At 41.0% G+C, this 22,031-nt stretch overlaps 2 protein-coding genes and 1 pseudogene across 4 annotated transcripts in view; 2 read left to right on the top strand and 1 right to left on the bottom strand.

The window, feature by feature from the left end:
* The first annotated feature begins 6,179 nt into the window (after positions 1-6,179).
* LOC145493397 (uncharacterized) lies at positions 6,180-9,438 on the top strand (annotated as a pseudogene).
* Positions 9,439-9,516: 78 nt separating this feature from the next.
* Positions 9,517-22,031, bottom strand: part of LOC145479208 (integrator complex subunit 3-like) — a 306,674-nt gene continuing 294,159 nt past the window's right edge. For all 3 annotated transcript variants that reach the window (XM_081457501.1, XM_081457510.1, XM_081457521.1), the window contains 3 exons: positions 14,404-14,476; positions 10,669-10,780; positions 9,517-10,207 (listed from right to left, as the gene is read on the bottom strand). In XM_081457501.1, the coding sequence (XP_081313627.1) occupies positions 10,124-10,207; positions 10,669-10,780; positions 14,404-14,476 (269 nt within the window). In that variant the 3' untranslated portion in view covers positions 9,517-10,123. The remainder of the gene's footprint in view (positions 10,208-10,668; positions 10,781-14,403; positions 14,477-22,031) is intronic.
* Positions 14,493-22,031, top strand: part of LOC145479884 (uncharacterized) — a 192,565-nt gene continuing 185,026 nt past the window's right edge. Inside the window, exon 1 of the mRNA XM_081458360.1 lies at positions 14,493-21,828. The gene's annotated coding sequence lies outside the window, so the exon portion shown is untranslated. The remainder of the gene's footprint in view (positions 21,829-22,031) is intronic.

Below are 22,031 nucleotides of genomic sequence, written 5' to 3'. Positions count from 1 at the left end.
ATTTACAATATTTTAGTTTTCCACTTTTATTTTTTATTTATTATTATCTTATAAACGATTTGATTTTTTTTTCTTTAAAACGTTTTTTTTTTTTTTCTGTGATCCGATCCGTGATCCGATCCGCGATCCGATCCGTGATCCGATCCGCCATCCGGTCCGTGATCCGATCCGTGATCCGGTCCGGTCCGGTCCGATCCCGGTTTTGTCGACGCCGGCTCATCGTGCGGAGGTTATATTCAGATGCAAAGTAAACGAGGTACATACCAATGGCCCCACATGTAGCCTCTGAGGCCATATTTTTACATATTTTCTCGAATCAAGGACCTTTACCATCACGGATAACTGACAATTTATGACGGCGATTTTGCTGTTCAAACGCGAGAGACCCGGAGTAACGCAACACTGCTTTGAGTCACGCATGCTGAGACGGGGTACTATATCTGTTGCCAATGTAAAATATCAGGTTAGAAGATATATTGAGCTCAAGTAAGCAGTATTCTCAAGTACTGTAAAATGGAATACAACCCTGCTCATTTCCAGGTGTCACCGTTATCTTAGTATGTTACAAGCAAAATACAAATTGTGGCCAAACTTTTGCTGCGCATTTTTCACACATTGTTCATGGCGGGAGGCGAGAAGGTGGCGGGGGGAGGGGGTGGGGGGTAGTCGGCGTCGTAAGGGTCTGTTAACAAAGAGGAAGGGTAACCGTAATGCCAGAGTTATCCTAACAATGAATTCTCTAGCACTCGAAAGTTTGTTGTTTTGTATCGGCGTGCTTATGAGACAGCCAGAATACACTAAGATGACAAACCCTAGCTGAGCGTGAATGTTACCCTTGCACCTGGGGTATATGTTGTCCTTGGAAACACTCGCAGAGGTACATCTCAACTACCTGAAGAACTTAAGTTCTATTCCATAAAACAAAATATGTTCTACACACTGACGATCAACAATTAATCACCAAAATTGTTTATATTTTGCTTGGCGCTGAAGTTTTCGATATGTTTGTTGCTACTGTCGCTAAAATATTCTTAAGTAGAATTGTTTATAGTCTTGCTTTTAAATACGTTTTAAAATCAAGAAAAAAAATGGTGTCTGGATGATAAAGAGCTTGAAATCAAAATTTGATTTTGCTTGTTAACTCGGGCTTCGATAACCCTTTTAACACAGTACCCTCCCTTCTTATAGACAGGCCTCAGTACAGTTCTTGTGGATCGTAGGGTTTGCTCATTGTTGGCAAGAACAGTTCTTTGTTGTGTCCTTTAGTAGTTCCATGTAGGGAGCTCTCCTGCGCACGAGAGGCTGCGGTACATCTAGGCCAAAGCCCCCGCATACACGCTGCACCGTTGGTGACTTGAGTATGTTCAAGGTATCACCTTTCGCCATTGAACAAAGATCGAACTGGTCATACGTAATGGCATGCTGGATCTGTCTTACTGTGGTCGCCACTTCTCTGGCGCTAGAGAAATTTGTCTCCTCTGATGCCTGGATATCTAACTCATCCATATCTTGCTGGCTAGCGGCAGGATTAAGACGCGAAAAGTAAGAAGTGATCTGCGAGGCTGTAAGGAATTCTGATGACTGGAAAAGTCGCAGACAGTCAGCACCACGAGCACGGCGCATTTTACGAGCAACGACCTCTGCATCGAGCTTTTGGCCTGTTATTTGGCCGACACAAAATTTAGCCAAAAGGTAGGACTTTTGTTTATCGCTGAACTGATAAGCTTTTTTGACAGTTCTTAGAGCCTATCCCTCCTTAGCAGCTGCAACAGGGTAATCCTGGGTAAGCGTTGAGGTTTTTAGGGTTGGTAATACGGCAACGCCCTCTTCCACAGCGGAGTTGTCACCAATTTTGGCTAGATCTATCACAGTATGTCTCTCAGGTGACCGTGTGCATTTCTCGAGGGACAAGTGCTTTTACAGCGCTGAAAGATGCGCACGCACCCATCTTGGGGACATGAATAAACAACAGCAACCTTCTTGCTCTCCTCTGAATTGACATTCTGGATTTCCTCCGTGCTGGCTTCAGGAGTTGTGGCTTTGGTCGACTTGTTGCATAAAGGTTTGCAGTCTCCGGGTTCTGAAACACGATGAGAACACATCCACATTATATTGCAATCCAGGACGAATATAATGGTATAGAGAACTGCTCTCCGGCAAAATCTACGTATACTAGGAGGGATAGTCAAAGAAACAGCGACAAACAAGTCTAAGACAGAGTTTATTTCCGACAGGCAACTACACAGAGGTCGGTCACAGCTTGAGACCTGCATATTGCGTGACGGCCGTTCGTTCGTATGTTGATTTTCATCGCTGCACTATCGGAGGTTTACAAAGCGCCGTTCTTGTTTAAAATAACGTGCATTTCAAGGGTTATCGATTGGCACCAAGCGCATGTTCATACAAAGATCTTTGGCCCGTGAATTCGGTTTTCTATGTTGTTATAACTGCGGATTCGGATCAGACAGTCTGTTTCATGAATTGCGACTATTTTCAGAGATGTATTGTGGTTATATCAAGCTAAAGAACGCTTTAATTGATCGAGACAAAGCTTTGTAAGAAGATAAATAGGTTTTGAGCAGAATTGTGGATGATTTCACTTGCATCAGTTTTACGCTTTCAGTGTTTTGGGTACCCAAAACACTAGACATTTGTGACAGCGTTCAGGGTAGTTCGGGGGCAGGGATGGGGAATTTTGTTGAATGACGATATTTTGAATGTCCGGGAACTTTGAAAACCTTTGTCATAAAAGAAGGTATGTTATTAAATTACTATGCATGATAGAAGTTGAATTATTATTGTTTTTGAATAAAAATAATTGTGGGTAAAGTTGAACAAATATTGTTTAAATAAAATGATTTTGGTAGAACCTGAAAAATTATTTTTGTTGAATGAAAATCATTTGGATTGAAGATGAACAAATATTGTTATTGAATGAAAAGAATTTTGGTTGAAATTGAAAGAAAATGCGTATTGTTGAATATAAATATAAAATGTTGAATGTAAATATATGTTGTTGAACATAAATATAAATTGTTGAATATGAAGGTACAAGTTGTTGAATTTTGCAACATTTGGCCAACGATAAAGCGTGGCGTGGTTGTTAGGATACACAGCTTCGTCTCGGTCGTCTTCCGTGTGAAACGGCGCCTTAGCTGCGGCTTCGAGAATGGCAGCCAGCGTAGAGTTTAGGTTTTCGCACTGCTCGGATACGTTTTCGTGTCTGTGATCGCATTGCTGCCGAAATTCTGGGTTGGCGCAATCGCTAAGGGCAAACACACTGCAGTGACTGGCTACCTCGAAGTTGGTGCTGATGTGAACCTGTCAAGGAATGCATGTGGGCACTACCAGTTCAAAAATAACATAAATGACACCACTCACCAACTCTCGCCAACAGCAACTTCATGTCTGTATTGATACGCTCATCCCCGCTTAGTTTGAAGCTTGCCAAATGACTGCTGACATAGCTTGTGCAGTCCTTTAGACTAACGCACTCGAGGTGTCGTGGATAGTCGCTCGATTTCCCGCAAGTACTCGACCTACCTTGTAGCGTAATGTAGCAAAGGAAAATTGCCATATGAAAAATAAAAACACTTAAGAGTAGAAAATGGCACAGTTAAGCCAACAGCAGGACTGGTCCACTTCAATGTAGCCAATAATTTTACCGCACCTTGGTGTGCGCGTGACTTGGCTGTTGTGTTACTTCGTAAATAAACTTCCAGGAAGATTTCAAACACATCTGGTTCTTACAACGGATGCTTTTATGTTAGCTGAAAGCTGGAGCGATAGGAAATAGATTCGAAAACGGGTTTTGGTGCGTATTTTGTGTTTATTTTAGAAATATATTTATATGATTGTGCGTGATTTGCGTGGGATCGGGAAGTTGTAGGTGAAAGGTGAAATCATATTTCACAGACTCCGTTCGCAATATGTGAGACAAGAAATGCTAGGAATTCCCCGGTTAGTGCTTCAAACCACTTTTTTACGCTAACAAAAGGGCGAATCCCTCTAAGGAAACTATAAAAGGGGCCTGGATATACCCTCAAGGCGCTGGGACGTAGATCTCGTGGTCCCATGATGCTTCCGTGTCTTTTTTCCTTGTGCTTCAAACCATGCGCTAAGTATTTTGCTTTTGTCCTGATTTTTTTACAAAATCTAACCGTTTTTAAGCTATACCTCTGTGTTTTTATACAGGAGGTTTCTTTTAGACGATATTTGTCACTTTTGAGGATATTTAAAATCGCTGAGCATGTCCCATAGAAGACAAAAGTCCCGTAAAAGGTCTCGCTCTCGGTCGTCATCTTCCCGCCAAAACTCTGTTTTGTCGCCTGACCTACATTACGAAGCGGCGTCCCCGCCGAAACGACGCAAGGACGAAAACAACTCCCTTCAGAAGATTCTTCAGTCGATTGAACGTCTTTTCAACCGAAGAGACTCGTTTGAGTCCCGAGCAAATCAGGTAGAAACTATTGCAGATATTGATAATGATGCTTTGTCGATTATGGCTGGTGAAACGTCAGGCTTAGAGATTAGCGAATCTTTGGCGACCGAAGCGTCTTTTAAGACTGCTACTACGCCCGTTGGGGCACTCGTAGAGCCTATTAAGGCACCCGTAGAGCCTATTCAGTCACCCGTAGCGCCTACTAAGGCACTAACAGAGTCTAGTAATACATCTGACGAAGCTGAAAACTCACCGAAATCTAGTGATGATCATGAGCTGTGCGACCCAGTTGCTAAGTCAACCTCCTGCAAACCATCAGCTTCTTTCTCCAAGTTTCTGGATACTAATTTTCGGAGAAAATCATCTTTTATCTTACCCGCAATCTCTTGTTATTATGGATGACTGGGCAACTCCTGAAGTGGATGCACTCTCTGCTCCAAAACTTCATCAACAATTTAAAGTGAAAAAGTCTGTACAAGAAAGGGATAAGAACATGTTTAATGTTCAGTGTGCTTTCTTGATTGCCACGGGCCCACTTTGTGGCCTTCGTGATTGTATTGAAAATGATTCAGCTCCATCTTATGAGGAAATTAAAGTAGCTTTTGAAAAAGCTCTTTGCCTTTTAGGCTCAGCCAATGATCAACTGTCTATCCTGAGACGACAGAGAATTCCTCGCAGCCATAAACCGTTCGAGGAAAAACCTTGCGGAACTACCTCAGCCTAGTGCAAAATCACGGCTATTTGGAGATGATTTCCCTCCTTGTCCTCAAAACAGGCGAAGTTGTCAAGGGGTCTCACGAAAAGTTTGGCACAGACTACAGGGAAATCCTTCTCTAGACGTAGTAATAGTACCCAGTCTCAAAGCAGACATCGAGGAGACACCTTTAACAAGTATCAATCCACTGGGTATTCAAACCCTTCTAAATCTCAGTCAAATTACCGAGGGCCTCGTTCAAAAAAGGGGCTTTTTTCGTCTCCCTCCCCAGAAGGGACATCAGTCAGACTCTCAGAGTGCATAGTGTCTTGGAGAACCCTTACATCGGACCCACCGATTCTCTCAATTGTTTGAGGTTGCAAGATAAGTTTCCTCAAAACTCCTATTCAAAAATCTCCAGAATTTATCCAAACATCGGGTCAGGAGGCAGTTTTAATATCCCAGAAAGTGAACGAGTTATTCCAAAAAGGGGCCATACATAAGACCCCTTTTACCAGAGTATTCAAAAAGGGTGGATCTTTGCGTCCGTTGAGAGACATACGTTGTTTGAACAATTTCATTGTAAACGAGCATTTCCAGAAGGAAACCTCAGTTGCTTAATGACGTTGCTTTTCCCAGAGATTTTATGACAAATATATATTGAAAAGATGCTTACCTTTGAGGCGCGGTGGCCTCATGGTTAGTGCGCTCGTCTCCGGATCGAGCGGTCCGGGTTCGAACCCTGGCCGGGGACATTGTGTTGTGTTCTTGGGCAAGACACTTTACTCTCACAGTGCCTCTCTCCACCCAGGTGTATAAATGGGTACCGGCGAACTTAATGATGGGGGTAACCCTGCGATGGACTAGCATCCCATCCAGGGGGGAGTAGAAATACTCCTAGTCGCTTCATGCTACAGAAACCGGGATAAGCTCCAGCCTGATGGGCCACTTGGCTCGTATGCAGACTTTACCTACCTTTGCCTACCTTTCGGTGCCTGTTCACGAGTAATCCCGAAAGTTCCTTCCCTTCTTTTGGAAGGGAACATGTTACCAGTTCAAAGATCTTCCATTCGGCCTGTGGTCAGCCCCCAGAATTTTTACGAAAGTTCTAAAACCTGTTGGCGCATTCCTGAGGAGGAAGGCCATTCGAGTCCTTATATACCTGGACGACTTTCTTCTTTTGTCTGCAACAATGGAGGAAGCCGTGAAAAATACTCAGCTGGTAGTGACTCTCCTCCAGTCCCTACGTTTTACAATAAACCTCAAGAGATCATTACTTATTCCAACACAAGTGATAACCATCCTGGGTTTCCAATCGACTCAATGTGCATGATGATATCACTCCCGGCAGAAAAAGCCAACACAATTCTACACTGTTGTCGTAGTCTGCTCGTGTCTCAAAGTATCGAGTTGCGAAACCTAGCAAGTTTAATAGGACTATTAGAGTCCTCGAGACCAGCCATCTGGCGAGCTCCGTTACACTTTCGTCACTTGAAGTCAGATCCGGATATGATCACAACTGACGCATCCAAGAAAGGTTGAGGTGCAGTTCATCAATCCCTTCAAACCAATGGCAGATGGTCACAAAAAAAAGAGTCTCTCCAACACATCAATTATCTAGAGTTAAAGGCGTCCTTTTTTGGCGATACCGAAAAACCTTTCTCAAAGGTAAGTCTCACGTAACCGTATCTCTCCAGCTAGACAACACGACCGCTACCGCTTACATCAACAATAAAGCGGATACATGTTCACCCAGCTTATGACTCTGGCCTTAGAGATGTGGGATTGGTGCCAGGAACGAGAAATCCTTGTGATAGCTTCTCACATCCCAGGGAGAGACAACGTCTCAGCGGACAAGGAGTCCAGAAAAATTCAAGGACATGAGCGAGTGGAAGTTGGTCCCAAAAATTATTCAGCCTTTTCTGCTGAATTGTCAGACGGATCTGCTTGCGAGTCATCTAACTAACCAACTCGCAGATTACATCAGTTGGAGACCCAACCTGGGAGCCATCCACACAGACACCTTTGCGATAAACTGGGCTCGTCTATGGAGCCACGCCTCCCTCCCCCACCCTTCAATCTGATATCCAAAATCCTGAAGAAGGTAACAATCGACGAAACGATTTAATTCTCGTTGCTCCAGTTTGGCAAGCCCAGCCCTGGTGGCCGGTTCTGTTGAGACTTCTAACATCTCAGCCAGTGGTGCTACCGAACGGTCCAACCCTCTTAACGGACCCGACCGACCTGAATTGAGTTTATCCAATGTATCCTCGCCTTCACTTGGCTGTGTTTCGCATCTCTATCAACGCTTCCAAGCTGAGGGCATTCCAACAAACGTTGCTGATCTACTCATCGCAGCTACTCGTACCTCCACCTCGTCGTATCTCTGGATGGCATCATCTATGACATTCTAATTTTCCGAACTCTTTAACGAAGGCTTAGCATACCGATCACTTAACGCCCTTCGTTCTGCTATTTCGTCAACCCATCCAAAGATAGATGGTTGTTTCAGTGGGTCAGCATCCTTACGTTACTAGGTTCCTTAAAGGAGCTCTCAATAAACGTCCTTCAAAGCCCAGGTATTCCCATACCTGGAATGTTGCTGTTATGATTAAATACATGATTTCTTTGGGGGAAAAACAGCACCCTATCACTTAAAGCTATCTCAATGAAGTTAGTCACCCTGTTTGCATTAACCTGTCCTGAACGGATTTCCGCCTTGGCTTCCCTGGGTTCTCTCAGACATTGCAGCGTCCTTCCAGAAGGGGTGTCTTTCAAACTCACCGTCCCTAAAAAATCTGGCAGTGCAGATAAACCAGCGGAAGCATTTTTTGTTTTGCCCGTTTGACCAAAACCTAACCTACTGTTACAAGCTTCAAGCAACGACGTACCGTTAGTGTGCTATGAAGTGATCTAAAGCCGGATTGACAATTGGCCAAGAGATCGTCATCATTGAGATACTTGCAAAATTGGTCGTAAATTATTCTTTCGAACACCTTAGCGACAGCAGGAATAATCGAAATTGGCCGGTAGTTGTTAACGTCTTGTCTTTTGCCCTTTTTGAAAATCGGCGTCAATCAAGCTAGCTTCCGTTCAGTTGGAACAATACCAGAGGAAATCGACTGATTAAACAAGAATGTCAGGGATGGTGCCAGAACACCCCGGCTATTCTAAGCATCTTGGTTGACAAATTATCCAATCCAGTCGCTTTTTTAGTTTCTAGTTTTTCAAGTAGTTTTGGGACTTTATTGGAGCTACAACTTTTAAAAGAGAAAGTCGTGTTTATTGAGAGATAAGATAACTTTCTGAAACAGTATCAGCAGGCGATATGTCTCTTGCCAATTCATGTCCAATGCCGGCTTGCGAAATGGCAGTTCGAGGCTTCCCCCACTTCAGATGCAGTGGTAGTATCAACAATAACTTTTCTTCATGGGTTGACGAGAGCTAGTACTTGCGTGTAAGTAAGTATTTGCGTTTGGCATATTCAATTGTTAACTTCATTTTTCGCTACTTTGAAATCAGCCTAGCAAGACTGATCTTTAGTTCGTTTCGCCTTCTTTTTCAGGAAGTCCCTTTCACGCATTTTACGTATTAATCCGTACGTAATCCACGGGGACTTCTTGTTCCCAATTCATTTCGATTTCATAGAGTATGTTTATTGATACAGGTCAGAAACTGACTCTTCCCAACCTCCAACATTTCATTGGGGTCAGAGAATAGACTAATGGCATCCCATTGTCTTAATTCAAGGTCCACTACAAAGTGTCGAAACCGCGTATTTGAGCGAAATCGGACATGAAGTGTAACTTTTTGATTTCTACCTCACAACTGTCTCAGAAACACAGTTACAGCCGCCACAAGTTCTAAACAGTTGAAACCATACATTCGAGCAAATTCGGACATGAAATGCCGATTTTCGCTTTATACCTTCCAATTGCCTAAAGAAACACAGTTACGGCTATCAAAGTAGGTGTGAGTTAAAAAAAAACCTATTTTGTTCAAAAATGCATCCTTTAGAGAACAACTACTACAACTTTTAAAAAGTTGAAATTGCACACTTCAGCAGAATCGCACATGAAATGTCAATTTTCACTCTATTCCTTTCAATTGCCTCAGAAACACAATATTTCCTTTTCTTCGCGGCTTGTTTATTTCTTGCGTCATATTTGTATCTTAATGCAGTAGGAGGAAACAAGAGTTCTGCTCATACTCAAAGTATGTGAGTCAGAAATATTCCTGTAAATCACACATCGAGTAACTTAACTGTGTATGTAGTAAATGTAATTTTAAACATGTGGTCAATTCATGAGTTTGGATCGTCATAGAGGCTTTGATTTTACACAAGAGGACAACAACATAAATTACTGTAAGAACAAGGTAATCAGAATATCACACATCAATTTATTAAAATATCCTCACCTTATAATTACGAAATAAGGTAATATTTGGTATTGTCACAATCAATCCCTTTAGTTTCTACACTAAAACGCATATTCTAAGGCTTCTTTGGAAAAATCAGCATACAATAACCACAGCAACTGTCAATATTGAAAGGTAGACCAATACTCAAAAATTTCGCTAGATTGCTAATCAATAGACAACAAAGACCCAATAGATTTTCCGTGGTCGTCCCTAGTTTTCTTACGTTTCGGCAACAACTCATTACCAAACGTTTCCGTTTGAATATCTGAGGAAATGGAAATTTTCCGAGCAATTTATGAAACCATTCTTATTCTCCAAGATTGTCTTCTGTGAGACAGGCTCCAGAGGAAAGTATGTCCACAGTAAAACCATGAACGGATCGGCCTATTCGTTCCAAGGCAAGACTAACGGTAAAACAGTTCAATTTTACTACTTTGTTTGCATTGGTAAATGCAATTCCTTCTAAACCCATTTAACTAAGTAATACTTGAACACTTTCAGCTGCAACTTGACCGGCAAAAGCAATTTCGACCGATTCTGAATTGGCCCTAAATATTCAGCTTCTCTTATTCATCACTGTCTGAGTCAACTGTCGTGTTGGCCTTCCTTCTCCGCTTAGCGTTGGAAGGTTTCACTGTCTGCTCCTCTTCCTGTTGATGGGAATCAAAAGATTGTACACACCAAAAATAAATAGCATTAAAAATCAGTACAACTTTTACATTTAAACTTCACAAAATATGCATAAAGGCTATTTCTACGCGTCCACTCTTGCTTCAACATTTCAACAAGTCATCTGCAATCCCCGGCGGGGGAGGTGGGCTACTCCCCAAAGTTTTTGGTGGTGGTGTGCGGCACTAACCTTGAAACCTGTGCCCTATAATTCAGAACCCAATTTCAGACCTCTAAAATTAGTGCACGGTTCTACTATGACTGCAGGTAACCAGAAATGGCTTCCATTTGCGGCGTAAACATTTGAGACGGGCTACAGATTTGCCAATGCTGATGCAGAAAAAATTAGTTCCTTGAAATCAAAATACCCAGTGTCAAGCCAGAGTGAAAAACAAAGAGTAAAACAAAGGTAAGCAAAGAGATAGGATATTGCGTGGCCCACCTCTTCACTCTCCGAAGATGAAGACGCTGCTCTGTTAGCAGCAAGTATTGACGCTCGAGTAGTTCTTTTCCTCGAGTCCTTCTCGTCACACATTGAAAACAATAGCTTAAACCTAAGACCAGAATAACAAGTAAAATGCCGATTCCTATTATTGTGTAAATTGTTTATAATGATCAATGACATATTTTGTGTTGTTACCTATTTGGCTATTTTCGAATTAGTATACGTAATCATATGAATGCAAGTGTAATTATTAATTTACACTACGAGTGATATTTGAAAATTATCTCAAAATTGCAATTTGAAATAATTTTTTCAAGTATCACGAACGCGCGTGCATTAATTTGCACTGCAGTGTAAATTAAAATTAACGTAAAATTGGCCTGCTCTCAGCCAATCACAAGGAAGTAATTTTCTCTGTAATATAATAAGTTAATTAATCAATTAATTGATCGTTTTATTTATTTAATATCATTAACTCACCACTCTATGCCTTTTGCTGGTTAGTAATAGTAACTGGACCGAGTGGAGCACAATTCAGGGAGTAATCGGGCTAGTAATTTCAAAATCAGACGACCACAAAGCGCAAGGCCGATTTGAAATTACCAGCACGACTACTTCCTGAATTGTACTCCACTCGGTCCAGTTACCACTTAATCGCATCTATAACAAATTTAGAAATTAAGAAAAAATTCTTTGGAGAACATCTTTTGAACGAAAACGACAGTACCGCTTTCCATAAGTTTTAAAAACTGTACGAGGTATATTAAGGAAGCCATTACAGCGCGCATAATTGACATGCGAAACACGTGAGTATCCAATCACAATTACCTAATTACAAAAAGTTCAAAATTGGATACCTGTAATTGAGTACCCACGTGATCGCGCGCCGATTATGTGAAAAAACTGGCGCCAGAACCAATTACGATGGAGAATTTTGTTATAGACACGATTATTCTGTTAGTCATGCGGTACTGGGTGGTCTCCTAAGCTTTTCTGCTGTCAAGCAAGTTGATCCGGAAACATACGTAACTATTTTAAATTAGTCTGTAAGGGCCTCCGCAGACTAGACATTTGGTTGTCAACAATTATTTTTCATCGACAACAAAAACAGCGCGTGAGATCAATTGTCGAGATCTAAACACTAACGTTTTTTATGGACAACTACTGGTAGGCAGTTTCCCTTTTCGAAAAGGGAAACTGCTTTAGTTGACGGTTTTGTGGACGGGGTTGGGTGGACAATTTATGTCTTTCAGACCAATCAGATTAAAGCTACTATAAACAACCGATCCAATTGCCGCTTGCAACAGCTCGGATGTGCCGATACTTGCTGACGTCAAGTAAACATTGCTTCGGCAATATGGTCGATAAACTACAGTATCATTTGGCGTTGTTTTACACCGGACTATGATGACGGGAATTGGAAGTACGAACCTAAATATTTTATTTTTTTTTTTTGAGAAAAGGTGTTTTCGAATGAGCCTTTATGCTCTGGAAATACCAACAGAAATTACCGAAAGCAGCGAAAACGTTACCTTGAGGTCGATATGGCGATACTGACAAGTCACTAGTTTCTCTCCGGATTCTCACCGAGTCGTTCCGCGCTTTTTTACGCCGGATTATGATCAAGTCAACTGAAAGTATGATCTGATATCTTATTGGAGGATAGGAGTTTTCAAATATGGATTTATACTGTACAAATACAAACAGACATCATTAAAGTCAGCAAAAACGTCGCCTCGAGGTGGAACTAGCCAGCGATGTCATTTTTCGAAGTTAAAGTAAAGTAAAAGGAAAACTTTATTTAAACAGGGTAGCCCGTTCAGCTCAAAGACTGGTATCCATAGTGGCCCTGTATGAATAACATCAGATTAAAATACAAAGTTATGTACAAAGATTAAAACTTTATACCATACGTTAAACACTAAAACAACGTTAAAAATCTAATTATAATACTAAAATACTACAAGAAACCACTAAGAACTATTACGATAATAAAAACCCTTTTAAAAGGCAGCAGAAAGTCTGTATTTCTTCGGCTTTCGTTATGTCGGTGGGCAGGCCATTGAAAATTTTCGCTCCGCTAAAAAGAAACGTGTTATTCCCAAAATTTGATTTCACCCTAGGTAACAATAACCTATAAATTTAGACAGAGAAAAACAAGCTTGGCCTGATGATAAGAGCGCCTCTTGGAAAGACTCGACCAACGTTAATGATTCATTACTTCAAAGGAGCATGTACAACATGTCATTCACTGATACCCTCATCCCCCAATACAATATGGCGTAGGTGCTGTGATCAGCGTAGTCATAGGAGTACGAAAATCAACATTGCTTGGGAGGAAGGGGGAATTTTTCTAAGACGGTCAAAAACCAAAAAATTGCCTGTTAGAGAATGGGACGGTATGTTTTCAAAACAGATTGCACGATTAACTGAGGTAAATTTACGTTTCTCATGTTTCTTTTTCTGTAACTCTTATTTTCTCACCAAAACGGCTCTCAGGCTTTGGGAAGGGTTATGCGACAAGGAAACTTCCCAAAATCTATAGATTTCGTGTCGTCTTATAAATTTATACTTTCTTTCAGAGTTCTAGTTGTTTCACCATTAAAAGCGTCTTCTCGTTTTGGATGGCTTTTACAATCGATATTAATTTGAAGTGGTTTCTTTGAACGTCAAAATTGAAGAAATTATGATCAATCTGATTAATGCTGGCAACAGAATAAGACCATGCTATTGCATTAAATCAGTTCTTGTCAAAAATGATTCCAGAAAATTTACCCAGTAATCTGCTTTTACTGTTAGCTACTTTTTGGTGGGAACAGCTCCATGGAAGTTCTTATAAACAAAGCTACTGATCGAACACTGATAAAACCACGCTTAACATTACACTTCTTCTTCCTAAAAACAAATTGTTTTTTTTGCTATACATCGTAACCAAACAGACCTGCTGAATTAACCTAATCACAAGTGTTAAGAGTACACTGAATGCTGCTTCTTCCAGAGGCTTCTAATTCACAAAAAAATAACTCACGCACGCCTTTCGTACCTATTTTTCCAGTGTGGGGAATCATTGGTGTAGTAGACGACAACTATAGAAACTGCTTTGCCAGCAGACAGTGGTTTGAGCATTCGTGGTTTGAGTATTTATAGTGAACGTTAGTTCCCAAGTAGCCTCTTACGGGCTTGCAGGCTTTTAGTTGGTTGGGGCGCAGCGAAAAAACAAAAAACAAAAACGGCGGAGCGAAATAAGGAGAGAGGGGTGCGAGGAGCGAACGAACGCCTGTGGGCAAACTTTATAACAAAAAGTCGTTCTGGTACGCCAGGATCTGGTATACCCTATGATTGGTCAATCTTGACAGGTTTAGTCAACGCTCCAGCGCTATTGACGTAAATGAGAAAAGCTAATTGATTGAATCAAAAGATTTGCCTCCTGGAGAGTCCCTTTCTAGCCTGTGTAAGCAAAACAAATACGAAAAGCTCGACGTCAATATGAGCTATCTTTACGGCTGGGGATTTTCAGATTTTCCTAATACTTGTCGACAACTAAATGTTTAGTCGCTGGAGGCCCTAATACAATATTTCCTTGAAGGGGTGGGGGGCGGGGGAGCGATGTTTTACTGTGTTATGTGGGAGCACAAAACACTTTCAAAGTCACTGAAAGGGTAACCTCCTTATGGCTTAACCATGTATGATGTGAAAAAATCGAACATAGCCATGAAGTAGTGAGGTACGTACCTGTTTTTTCTTGCATCGTTAGCAGTTAGCCTGACTTGATCTAAAGCTGATCTCAGGCCCTCGTGTTTAAAGACTACAACAAAATACCAATAAAACTTCAAGAGATCACTCTCACAAATCAAAGTAAGTACACAATTTTATCAGCTTGTCAAACCTGCATAGAAACCCTATAATTATACAGTCAGTCAGGACACCTGGCTGCCTGGCACCGCAGTCAGTCAGACCTTGAGAATGCTGCCCTGGTGCAACCTGAGTGTACTTATTGTCAGTCTGACTGAATAATATAGAGAATGTGAGTATTATATTATTGATCTATTAGCACGCAGTTAATATACCGATTAGTAGTACGCTGTATGATCTCAGTCCCAGGATTTTTTCTGTCGGGTAAAACTGTTCTTAATTAACAAAAATGTTAGGGCCAGTGATTGTTTCCTTATTCTCTGTTGCTTAAAAGATTTCTTTTATAGCTTAGATACAATGTTTCCATATTTTTCAATCATTTTCTACTGCATCAGTATTGTATCTGGTTGTTTATTAAATATAGCACATGTGACTAAGTTGAAGTCAACAGATAACATTCTGCATAGACCCACTGAAAACTACTGAAAATACGTTAAGTACCCCATACAATCATGTCTTTATGCTGAACTCATGCTCACGTATATGATCAAATTTGAAAGGTGATGCATGTTTATCAAAGAAAAGAAAGCCAAATTGAGGTTGAAGATAAGCTATATTAAAGGTGAACTATAATTTTAAAGTCAAATTAAGGGTGAAGTCTACAGGTCATTTTATGTTTGAGTTAAGAGTAAACGGCTGGTTTAAAACTTCATTGCGGGTAATTTACAAGTTGTCTTTGCTATTGTCGGCTGGTTTAATGATGAAGTTTTGAAAAGACAGGGTAGTCTGTGAACAAGGTGAAACTGGAGCAGTTCAGTCGTTAAGTACTGTTAAAACCAGGGAATTCAGTGCATTGACTGTTTTCGAGTAAAGACGGCCATTGCTACATGTACATTTGTTGTGCGTAGTCATTGTTAGCTCTAGTCACATTACGTTGTCAGAGAACTTCTTTTCGATTCTTTGCTCAGCTTTTTGTCGGGATTTGATTGCAGTTTCCAAGGTAAATTATTTCCATTTTTCAACTGCTCTATCGGGCTGCTTTGTTATTAGTTTTCTTCTTTTAATCAGATACTAACTTCACTGTATTTGTGAAAAGCTTACGAGATGCCTCTTTACTCTATGTTATTTCATTCAGGTGTTGCTGAGCAGGTTTCCTAGGCAATACAGGAGTTGTTTTGCTGGGTAACCCGAAAACACTGACCCCCACTACGGACCGAGTCTGCGGACCACCTATGGACCGGTCCACGGACTACCCCTACGAAGCCCCCCTCTACGGACCACCCCCCAAAACAGAATAGAAATAATAAATAAATATTTCAGTTACGGGTTGTCTAATAGATGACTCGTGTCGGCGAAATTTCGAGCGTTACATCGTGCAAATGTAACAGACTTGGGTTCAGGCTCGGGCGCAATTTATATCACTACACATTGCCATTTCGTTTGCTGTGGCCATACAGTATATGAAAAACCGGGAAGCTTCCAGGACACCACAGGGAAGTCTCTGGGAAGCCTCGAAATTTGTGTTAATTCCTCTCTGCCACTTTGTTCAGTCCATTCTCCCGTGGGTTCGTGAACTCGTTCCAAGCTTCACAATTTCCTCAGCGAAATTACAGATACAAACAAGCTTAAACGACCTAAAAACGGGTGTGGACAAAACGTGGGGTAGGCCATGTTGTAGGCCATGGCCTACCCTGTGGCCTACCCTATGGCCTACCGGTGGTCAGATTTTTAGAAACATTAACAAAACATCAGTAAGAGTCGAACGAGTGAGCTGGCATAAAATTATATCCCTCTAATAGGGGCATACTAAAAAGTCACTAACATGATTCTCAACATCAGAGGGAACGAAACAATGCAAACCTTACAGCACTCAGCCTTGAAACATCCTATTTCTCACTGTCCTCGACATCTACCTTCCCCAGCCAAGCAATCAACCATAACGGCAGGTTAGGAGGGAGGGGAAGGGCCCTGGTGGGACTCTCATATAAAAAAAAGACGGGTGTGCTGGTCGGAGAGTTTAGAAAGAACCCCTAAGAGGAACCAAAACTGCGTTTTTAACCCCTAAAAGGTATGACAACCACCCCTGTCATTTATATATGGGATTTCCCCCCCCCCCCGGGAAAGGGCCGATATTACGTGGTCGCTGAGAATATCCAAAATGGCTGCTCCACGATCCATACTGGTTGCCAGTTTGTAACATACTGTGGAGTGCTAGTGTAGACATGTAATGAACGGCGTTAGTGACTGTTAGTGTTAAAAACCCAAGTCTTACATTTGCACAGTTAAACACTCGGAATTTCATCGACACGAGTGATATATTATTTTTAGACTATTTTGGGGTGGTCCGTAGAGGGGGTCCGTAGAGGTAGCCCATGGACCGGTCCGTGTGGTAGTCCGCGGACCCCGTCCGTAGGGGGGTCCGTGGAGCGGGCGTCAGTGTTTTCGGGTTACCCTGTTTTGCTTATGCAAGCTCGGCTTTCGAAATACTGACCTCGCTTCACAAGGAAATATATCTGTCACGCCATCGATCGCAATAAACGGGGTTGTGCATTTCTGTGTATTTCCAAAGTTCTAGTTACTCTTTCGATACACTTGCAGGGCTGGAAATAACAGTCGGTTTCATCGGACATTGTCCGTCCAAATTTTAAATATGTCCGGCCAATTTTACATTATGATCGGACATGATGTCCGAACATTTCACCAACACGACGTTATTGTCCATCCGTAATATTTAGTTAGATACTTTTTTAAAAGGCTCGAAATTGCGACCGGTACTGTCGCCAATACGGCTAAAATTTCATCTTTAGCGACAAAAAATTCTGGTTCAGTCGACAGCTGAAAATACGTCTGCGTTCACAGGCTACCATAATGGCGACTACGTTTGTCTGTGTTGACGATCAATAACGGTTATTTTCTCAGACATTATGTCCTTTCAGAAATACATAGTCAAAGATCTTTGCTTCTATAACATTCAATATAAGAAAAGAAATCAATGTATCCATTTGCTTTGCTGTTAAGGATTCCCTCACATCGGAAAACTTGCAAGTGACTGATCGTGTTTGAAATCGCCCTATAATGCATTCCAAACCCTTGAGCATTGAGTACGTCATGTATACCTACCCATTGTGTCTCTTGGAATGCACGAATCTTTCACAGACATTACATTAGCTACGTATAGAAAATTAGTGGCCAAAAAAGTCTTCGACATTTTTTCTTTACAGATTTTATGCATTGCGCTCTTTTCTGAATAAAACTCCTACTTGATTTTTACCACTTAGTCGCCAAATGGCAACTCAAGAATTTTTTGTTAATTTTGGGCCCTTGACTCTGACAGTTTGAGCCATATCCTCGGCTCTTGCCATATCATAAAGCAGAAGTGTTCATCTTTCCTGTTCTTGCCAAATAAAGTACTCTTCAGAAATCGCCCTATTATGCATTACGTCCATTGCGATATGCTGTTAGCCCTTCATGCATGTACTCTAGAGTCAACTTTGGTCAGGAGCCCATCACTAGGAGCCAGCAACTCCCATACTAAGCCTATGTCACGATATTTTTACAGACCGGTCCATTTTAAGGCTTCTTTTCCCACGAAAAAGGTCAGTTCTGGTCTATATGAGCGCGAATCCGTAAGGAGAAAAATGGCGGCCTCAAGTGGACATTATAAAGTTCGTGCTTGTGATTGGTCACTAAGGTTCCTGCGGGGATCTGAAATCGCGGTAAATTCAAACTAAAAATAGATGGGTCTGTGAAAAGGCCGGGACAGGAATAATTGGGGTAGTTGCACACTCCTAGTGATGGGTTCCTGCTTTAAAGGGACAGTCAGCTGAAGCACATGCGCATTAGATACCATTTCTTAGCTAATTTGCATATCACAGAGACGCGATCCATACTGTTTTTAACCAAATATGATAAAAATAATATCATAGGATGAGCAAAATCACACTCAAAAACAGGTTTTTCAGTAAAGGATTGAAAATCAAGCAAAACACTGCGAAGATTGTAGTGGATTTCTAGATGTACTTTGATTTCAGGTTGAGGTGAACTTTTTTCAAAGTGAGAAAAACAAGTGTCCAGGTCAGCGCGGTCCCAAAGCTGACTGTGTCCCTTTAATGGTAGCATTCAATAGAAAACCAGGTTTGCTTGAAGAACATATAATCAGGAGATAACCAGGAGAGATTGGTGCAGTTATGTTATTATGCCAAGTACTTATGCAAATCAATTATGCAAATTAATGTCCGGTCAAATTGATAAGATGCCCGACCAAAATGAAGATTGGAAAGGACATATGTCCTGTTAAGGAAGAAAAATTATTTCCAGCACTGCAATTGGTAAGTGAAACTTTCCTAACTGTCCTTTCAAGTAAGTCGTAATGTTTTTCTAAGTCTCAGGGAGGTGTGTGCGTCTACAGAAGTATAATTTATATCAAAGGGCAATTCAGTGTTTTGTTTTCAATAGTCTTCTCGCCTTCGATTTTGTTTTGGTGAATCAAACGAAAACAGAAACTGAGCAGTCAGTGTTCTCAGCAGACTTGAACAACATAACAATGGCCTGTTGTCACAAAATAAATGTACTGAGTTGTTTAGCTCGGCGGCCATTGTGCCGAAAATAAATGTACTAAGTTGTTTAACGAATTAGCTCGGCAGCCATACTGTGTCACAAAATGAATTTGCAGTGTTATTTAGCTCAGTGGCCACTGTGTCACGAAATAAAATTATTGGGTTGTTTTATAACTCGGCAGAAATTGTGCCATTCTTTAATAATATGTGATTTCGACACATCCCAATTATCAAGTTGTGAAGGTGAATTAATCAACATGACACGAACGTGGGACAAAGAAAAAAATTCTGAGTCCCCGACAGGAATGGAACCCATGACCTCCCGAACACCGGGCGGGCCCTCTATCCACTGAGCTACGAGAACTCATAGAGAGCAAGGTCATTTAACTGAGTTCATATACGATAGGTGTCCTGCATAGTGCTAGGATCAAGTAGTTTGAAGACTTGTTAACAATAAGGTTTTCCAGTGTCCTTTGATTTCATATGTATCACATTATACAGACTTTGCCAACTGACTAGCAACGACGTTTGAAAATAATTAAGAACAGTTAAGTTGTCATTTGAGGACTTGTTAACAATGAGATTTTCCAATTTCCTTTTTATTTCATGTGGCATTAGGCAAAAACTATGAAGTGACTATAGCAATGTTGTTTAAAACTAATAAATTATTGTCCTGGATAGAAATAAAGTTTTTGTTTACACTGTTGCGTAATGATTCATTGTCTCCCTCACCCTATTTCACAAGGTTTCAACGAACCTTCCTTTGCCAAACCCCCGAAAGGGTAGACTCAAGTATGAAATTGACATTGGTCGTCATGGGAAATTTGAAAGAGATCCCTAAAAGGTACTGGAAACTAATATCAATCTCCCTTTGTGGGCCTGACTTAAATTCATTTTACTTAATTCACTCATTTCCACACCTCTATATTTCCAGTGGTTGCCTTCTCACTTGTAGCAATTCAACTCCCAGACACTGACATTTAAAAACAACATTCCAACCGAACGGAATCAAACTAAGCATAGGCTCACCAGTACGCATTGCGGACCAATTTTATTACACAAGTTCAAGAGCCTCGCATGCAAAACCAAATTGTTCTTCCGTCTTTGAAACACACAAATAGTTTTGTACAAAGTTTAAATGTGTACTGGGTTGATTTTGGGGAATGTTGCGTTGTTTTTTTGGGTGCAAAATATTTAAATTTTGAAGACATGTACCTCATTGACTTAAAAGTACTTCGTGAATGTAATTCATTTTAACCACCTGCAAAACGTTCAAATGGATTAAGCTTCTGGCGGTTGAATCGTAGGATGTTCTACAGATTCCTGTAGAAATTTCTTTGGGCAAATGATTGTGAGCGATGCGAGAGCTTTTCCAAGCATGTTAAAAATGCAAATATTTAACTTTCCGTCGTCAACCTTCAATTAAAGGCTAGACATATTTTAGCATGGGCCACATGTCTTGACCTATATTAAGTTGAAATAGACACAAAACTGATAATTTCGAAATGTTCTTACCTTATTTCCTGTAAAAGGTAGGTCCAAAAGCCGATTTAACGTGTTTCTCTCACCATTCGTTGCATATAAAGCAGTTAAATTGCACCTAACCACCCAATTTTTTTTTTTTCGCTAAAACGAGTCTACATGTTACTTGAAATACTTCTGCGAAAAAATTTTTGGATTCGGTTAAATCCTCGATTTCTGTGCCCCAAAATCTCGAAAATAGCCCCAAAACACCGCCATTTTGTTTCACGACCGAGTTTGAGGAGAATGGGTCCAGCGGCTGTTATGATGTCTACCCAGGAAGGTCGAATATCTCACGTCCTCTTATTTCCTTCAGGATGGTGCAATACACATTCGAAAAGTGCGCAGAAGTGCCTTCCAGAAGTGCTATCGGCTGTTGCAGCAATATCCCAGATCTAAAAAAAGATATACTGTACAATTTACTGGCGATGATCGGTCAATGGTACAATAAAGACATAAACGATGGTTGATTTTGTCCACAGGCGACCCAAGCTCACAATGCGGGGAGTTATTATTTTTTCTTTTTTAAATCTTTATGCGAACGTTCAGCGCGCGAAACGTGGCACAGTTACCGCCGACATCTACTATTACATAACGACCGAGTTTGGTTACGCGAAAACGTGACCTTTGCCTTGCAGCATATGGTGGTGTTGTGTTACGACGGTTTGAATTTATAAAGGTTTGTAAAGGGAAAAACGGTCGACATCATAGCTGAAATTTTGGTATTTTGCAATAAAAATGGCTTACCTCAATGCCTTGTTGTCTTTTCTATTGTCATCTCGCTTCTCAGCTCGATCCGAAGCCTTTTAAGCGAGTTATCGCTTTTTGGTTTTCCTCTACTAAGAAAGAGTAAAGCCTTTTATACTCTTTCTTAGTAGAGGAAAACCAAAAAGCGCCAACTCGCTTAAAAGGCTTCGGATCGAGCTGAGAAGCGAAAAGACAACAAGGCATTGAAGTAAGCCATTTTTATTGCAAAATACCAAAATTTCAGCTATGATGTCGACCGTTTTTCCCTTTACAAACCTTTATAAATTCAAACCGTTGTAACACAACACCACCATATGCTGCAAGGCAAAGGTCACGTTTTCGCGTAACCAAACTCGGTCGTTATGTAATTGCAGATGTCGGCGGTAACTGTGTCACGTTTCGCGCGCTGAACGTTCGCATAAAGATTTAAAAATATATATATGTAACTCCTCGCATTGTGAGCTTGGGCCGCCTGTGTTTTGTCGAACCGAAACAAGCTTACTGAGTCTGTAAGAACCATTAAAGAACTCTCACTGTAATTTGTTCCGCAGACTTTCAAACGCTATTTTCAAAATTTTCTGCGTAAAGCCAACCAGCAATTTGTCGAAATACTACCGATAACCTATATCTTCCAGTTCCGCAGTATTTATAACATAGCCGGCAAAGTTGTGTGATCAATCAAGA

Source organism: Orbicella franksi, chromosome 1, assembly GCF_964199315.1.
Source record: "Orbicella franksi chromosome 1, jaOrbFran1.1, whole genome shotgun sequence".
Classification (NCBI taxonomy): Eukaryota; Metazoa; Cnidaria; class Anthozoa; order Scleractinia; family Merulinidae; genus Orbicella; species Orbicella franksi.
This window is presented reverse-complemented; position numbering and strand designations above follow the sequence as displayed.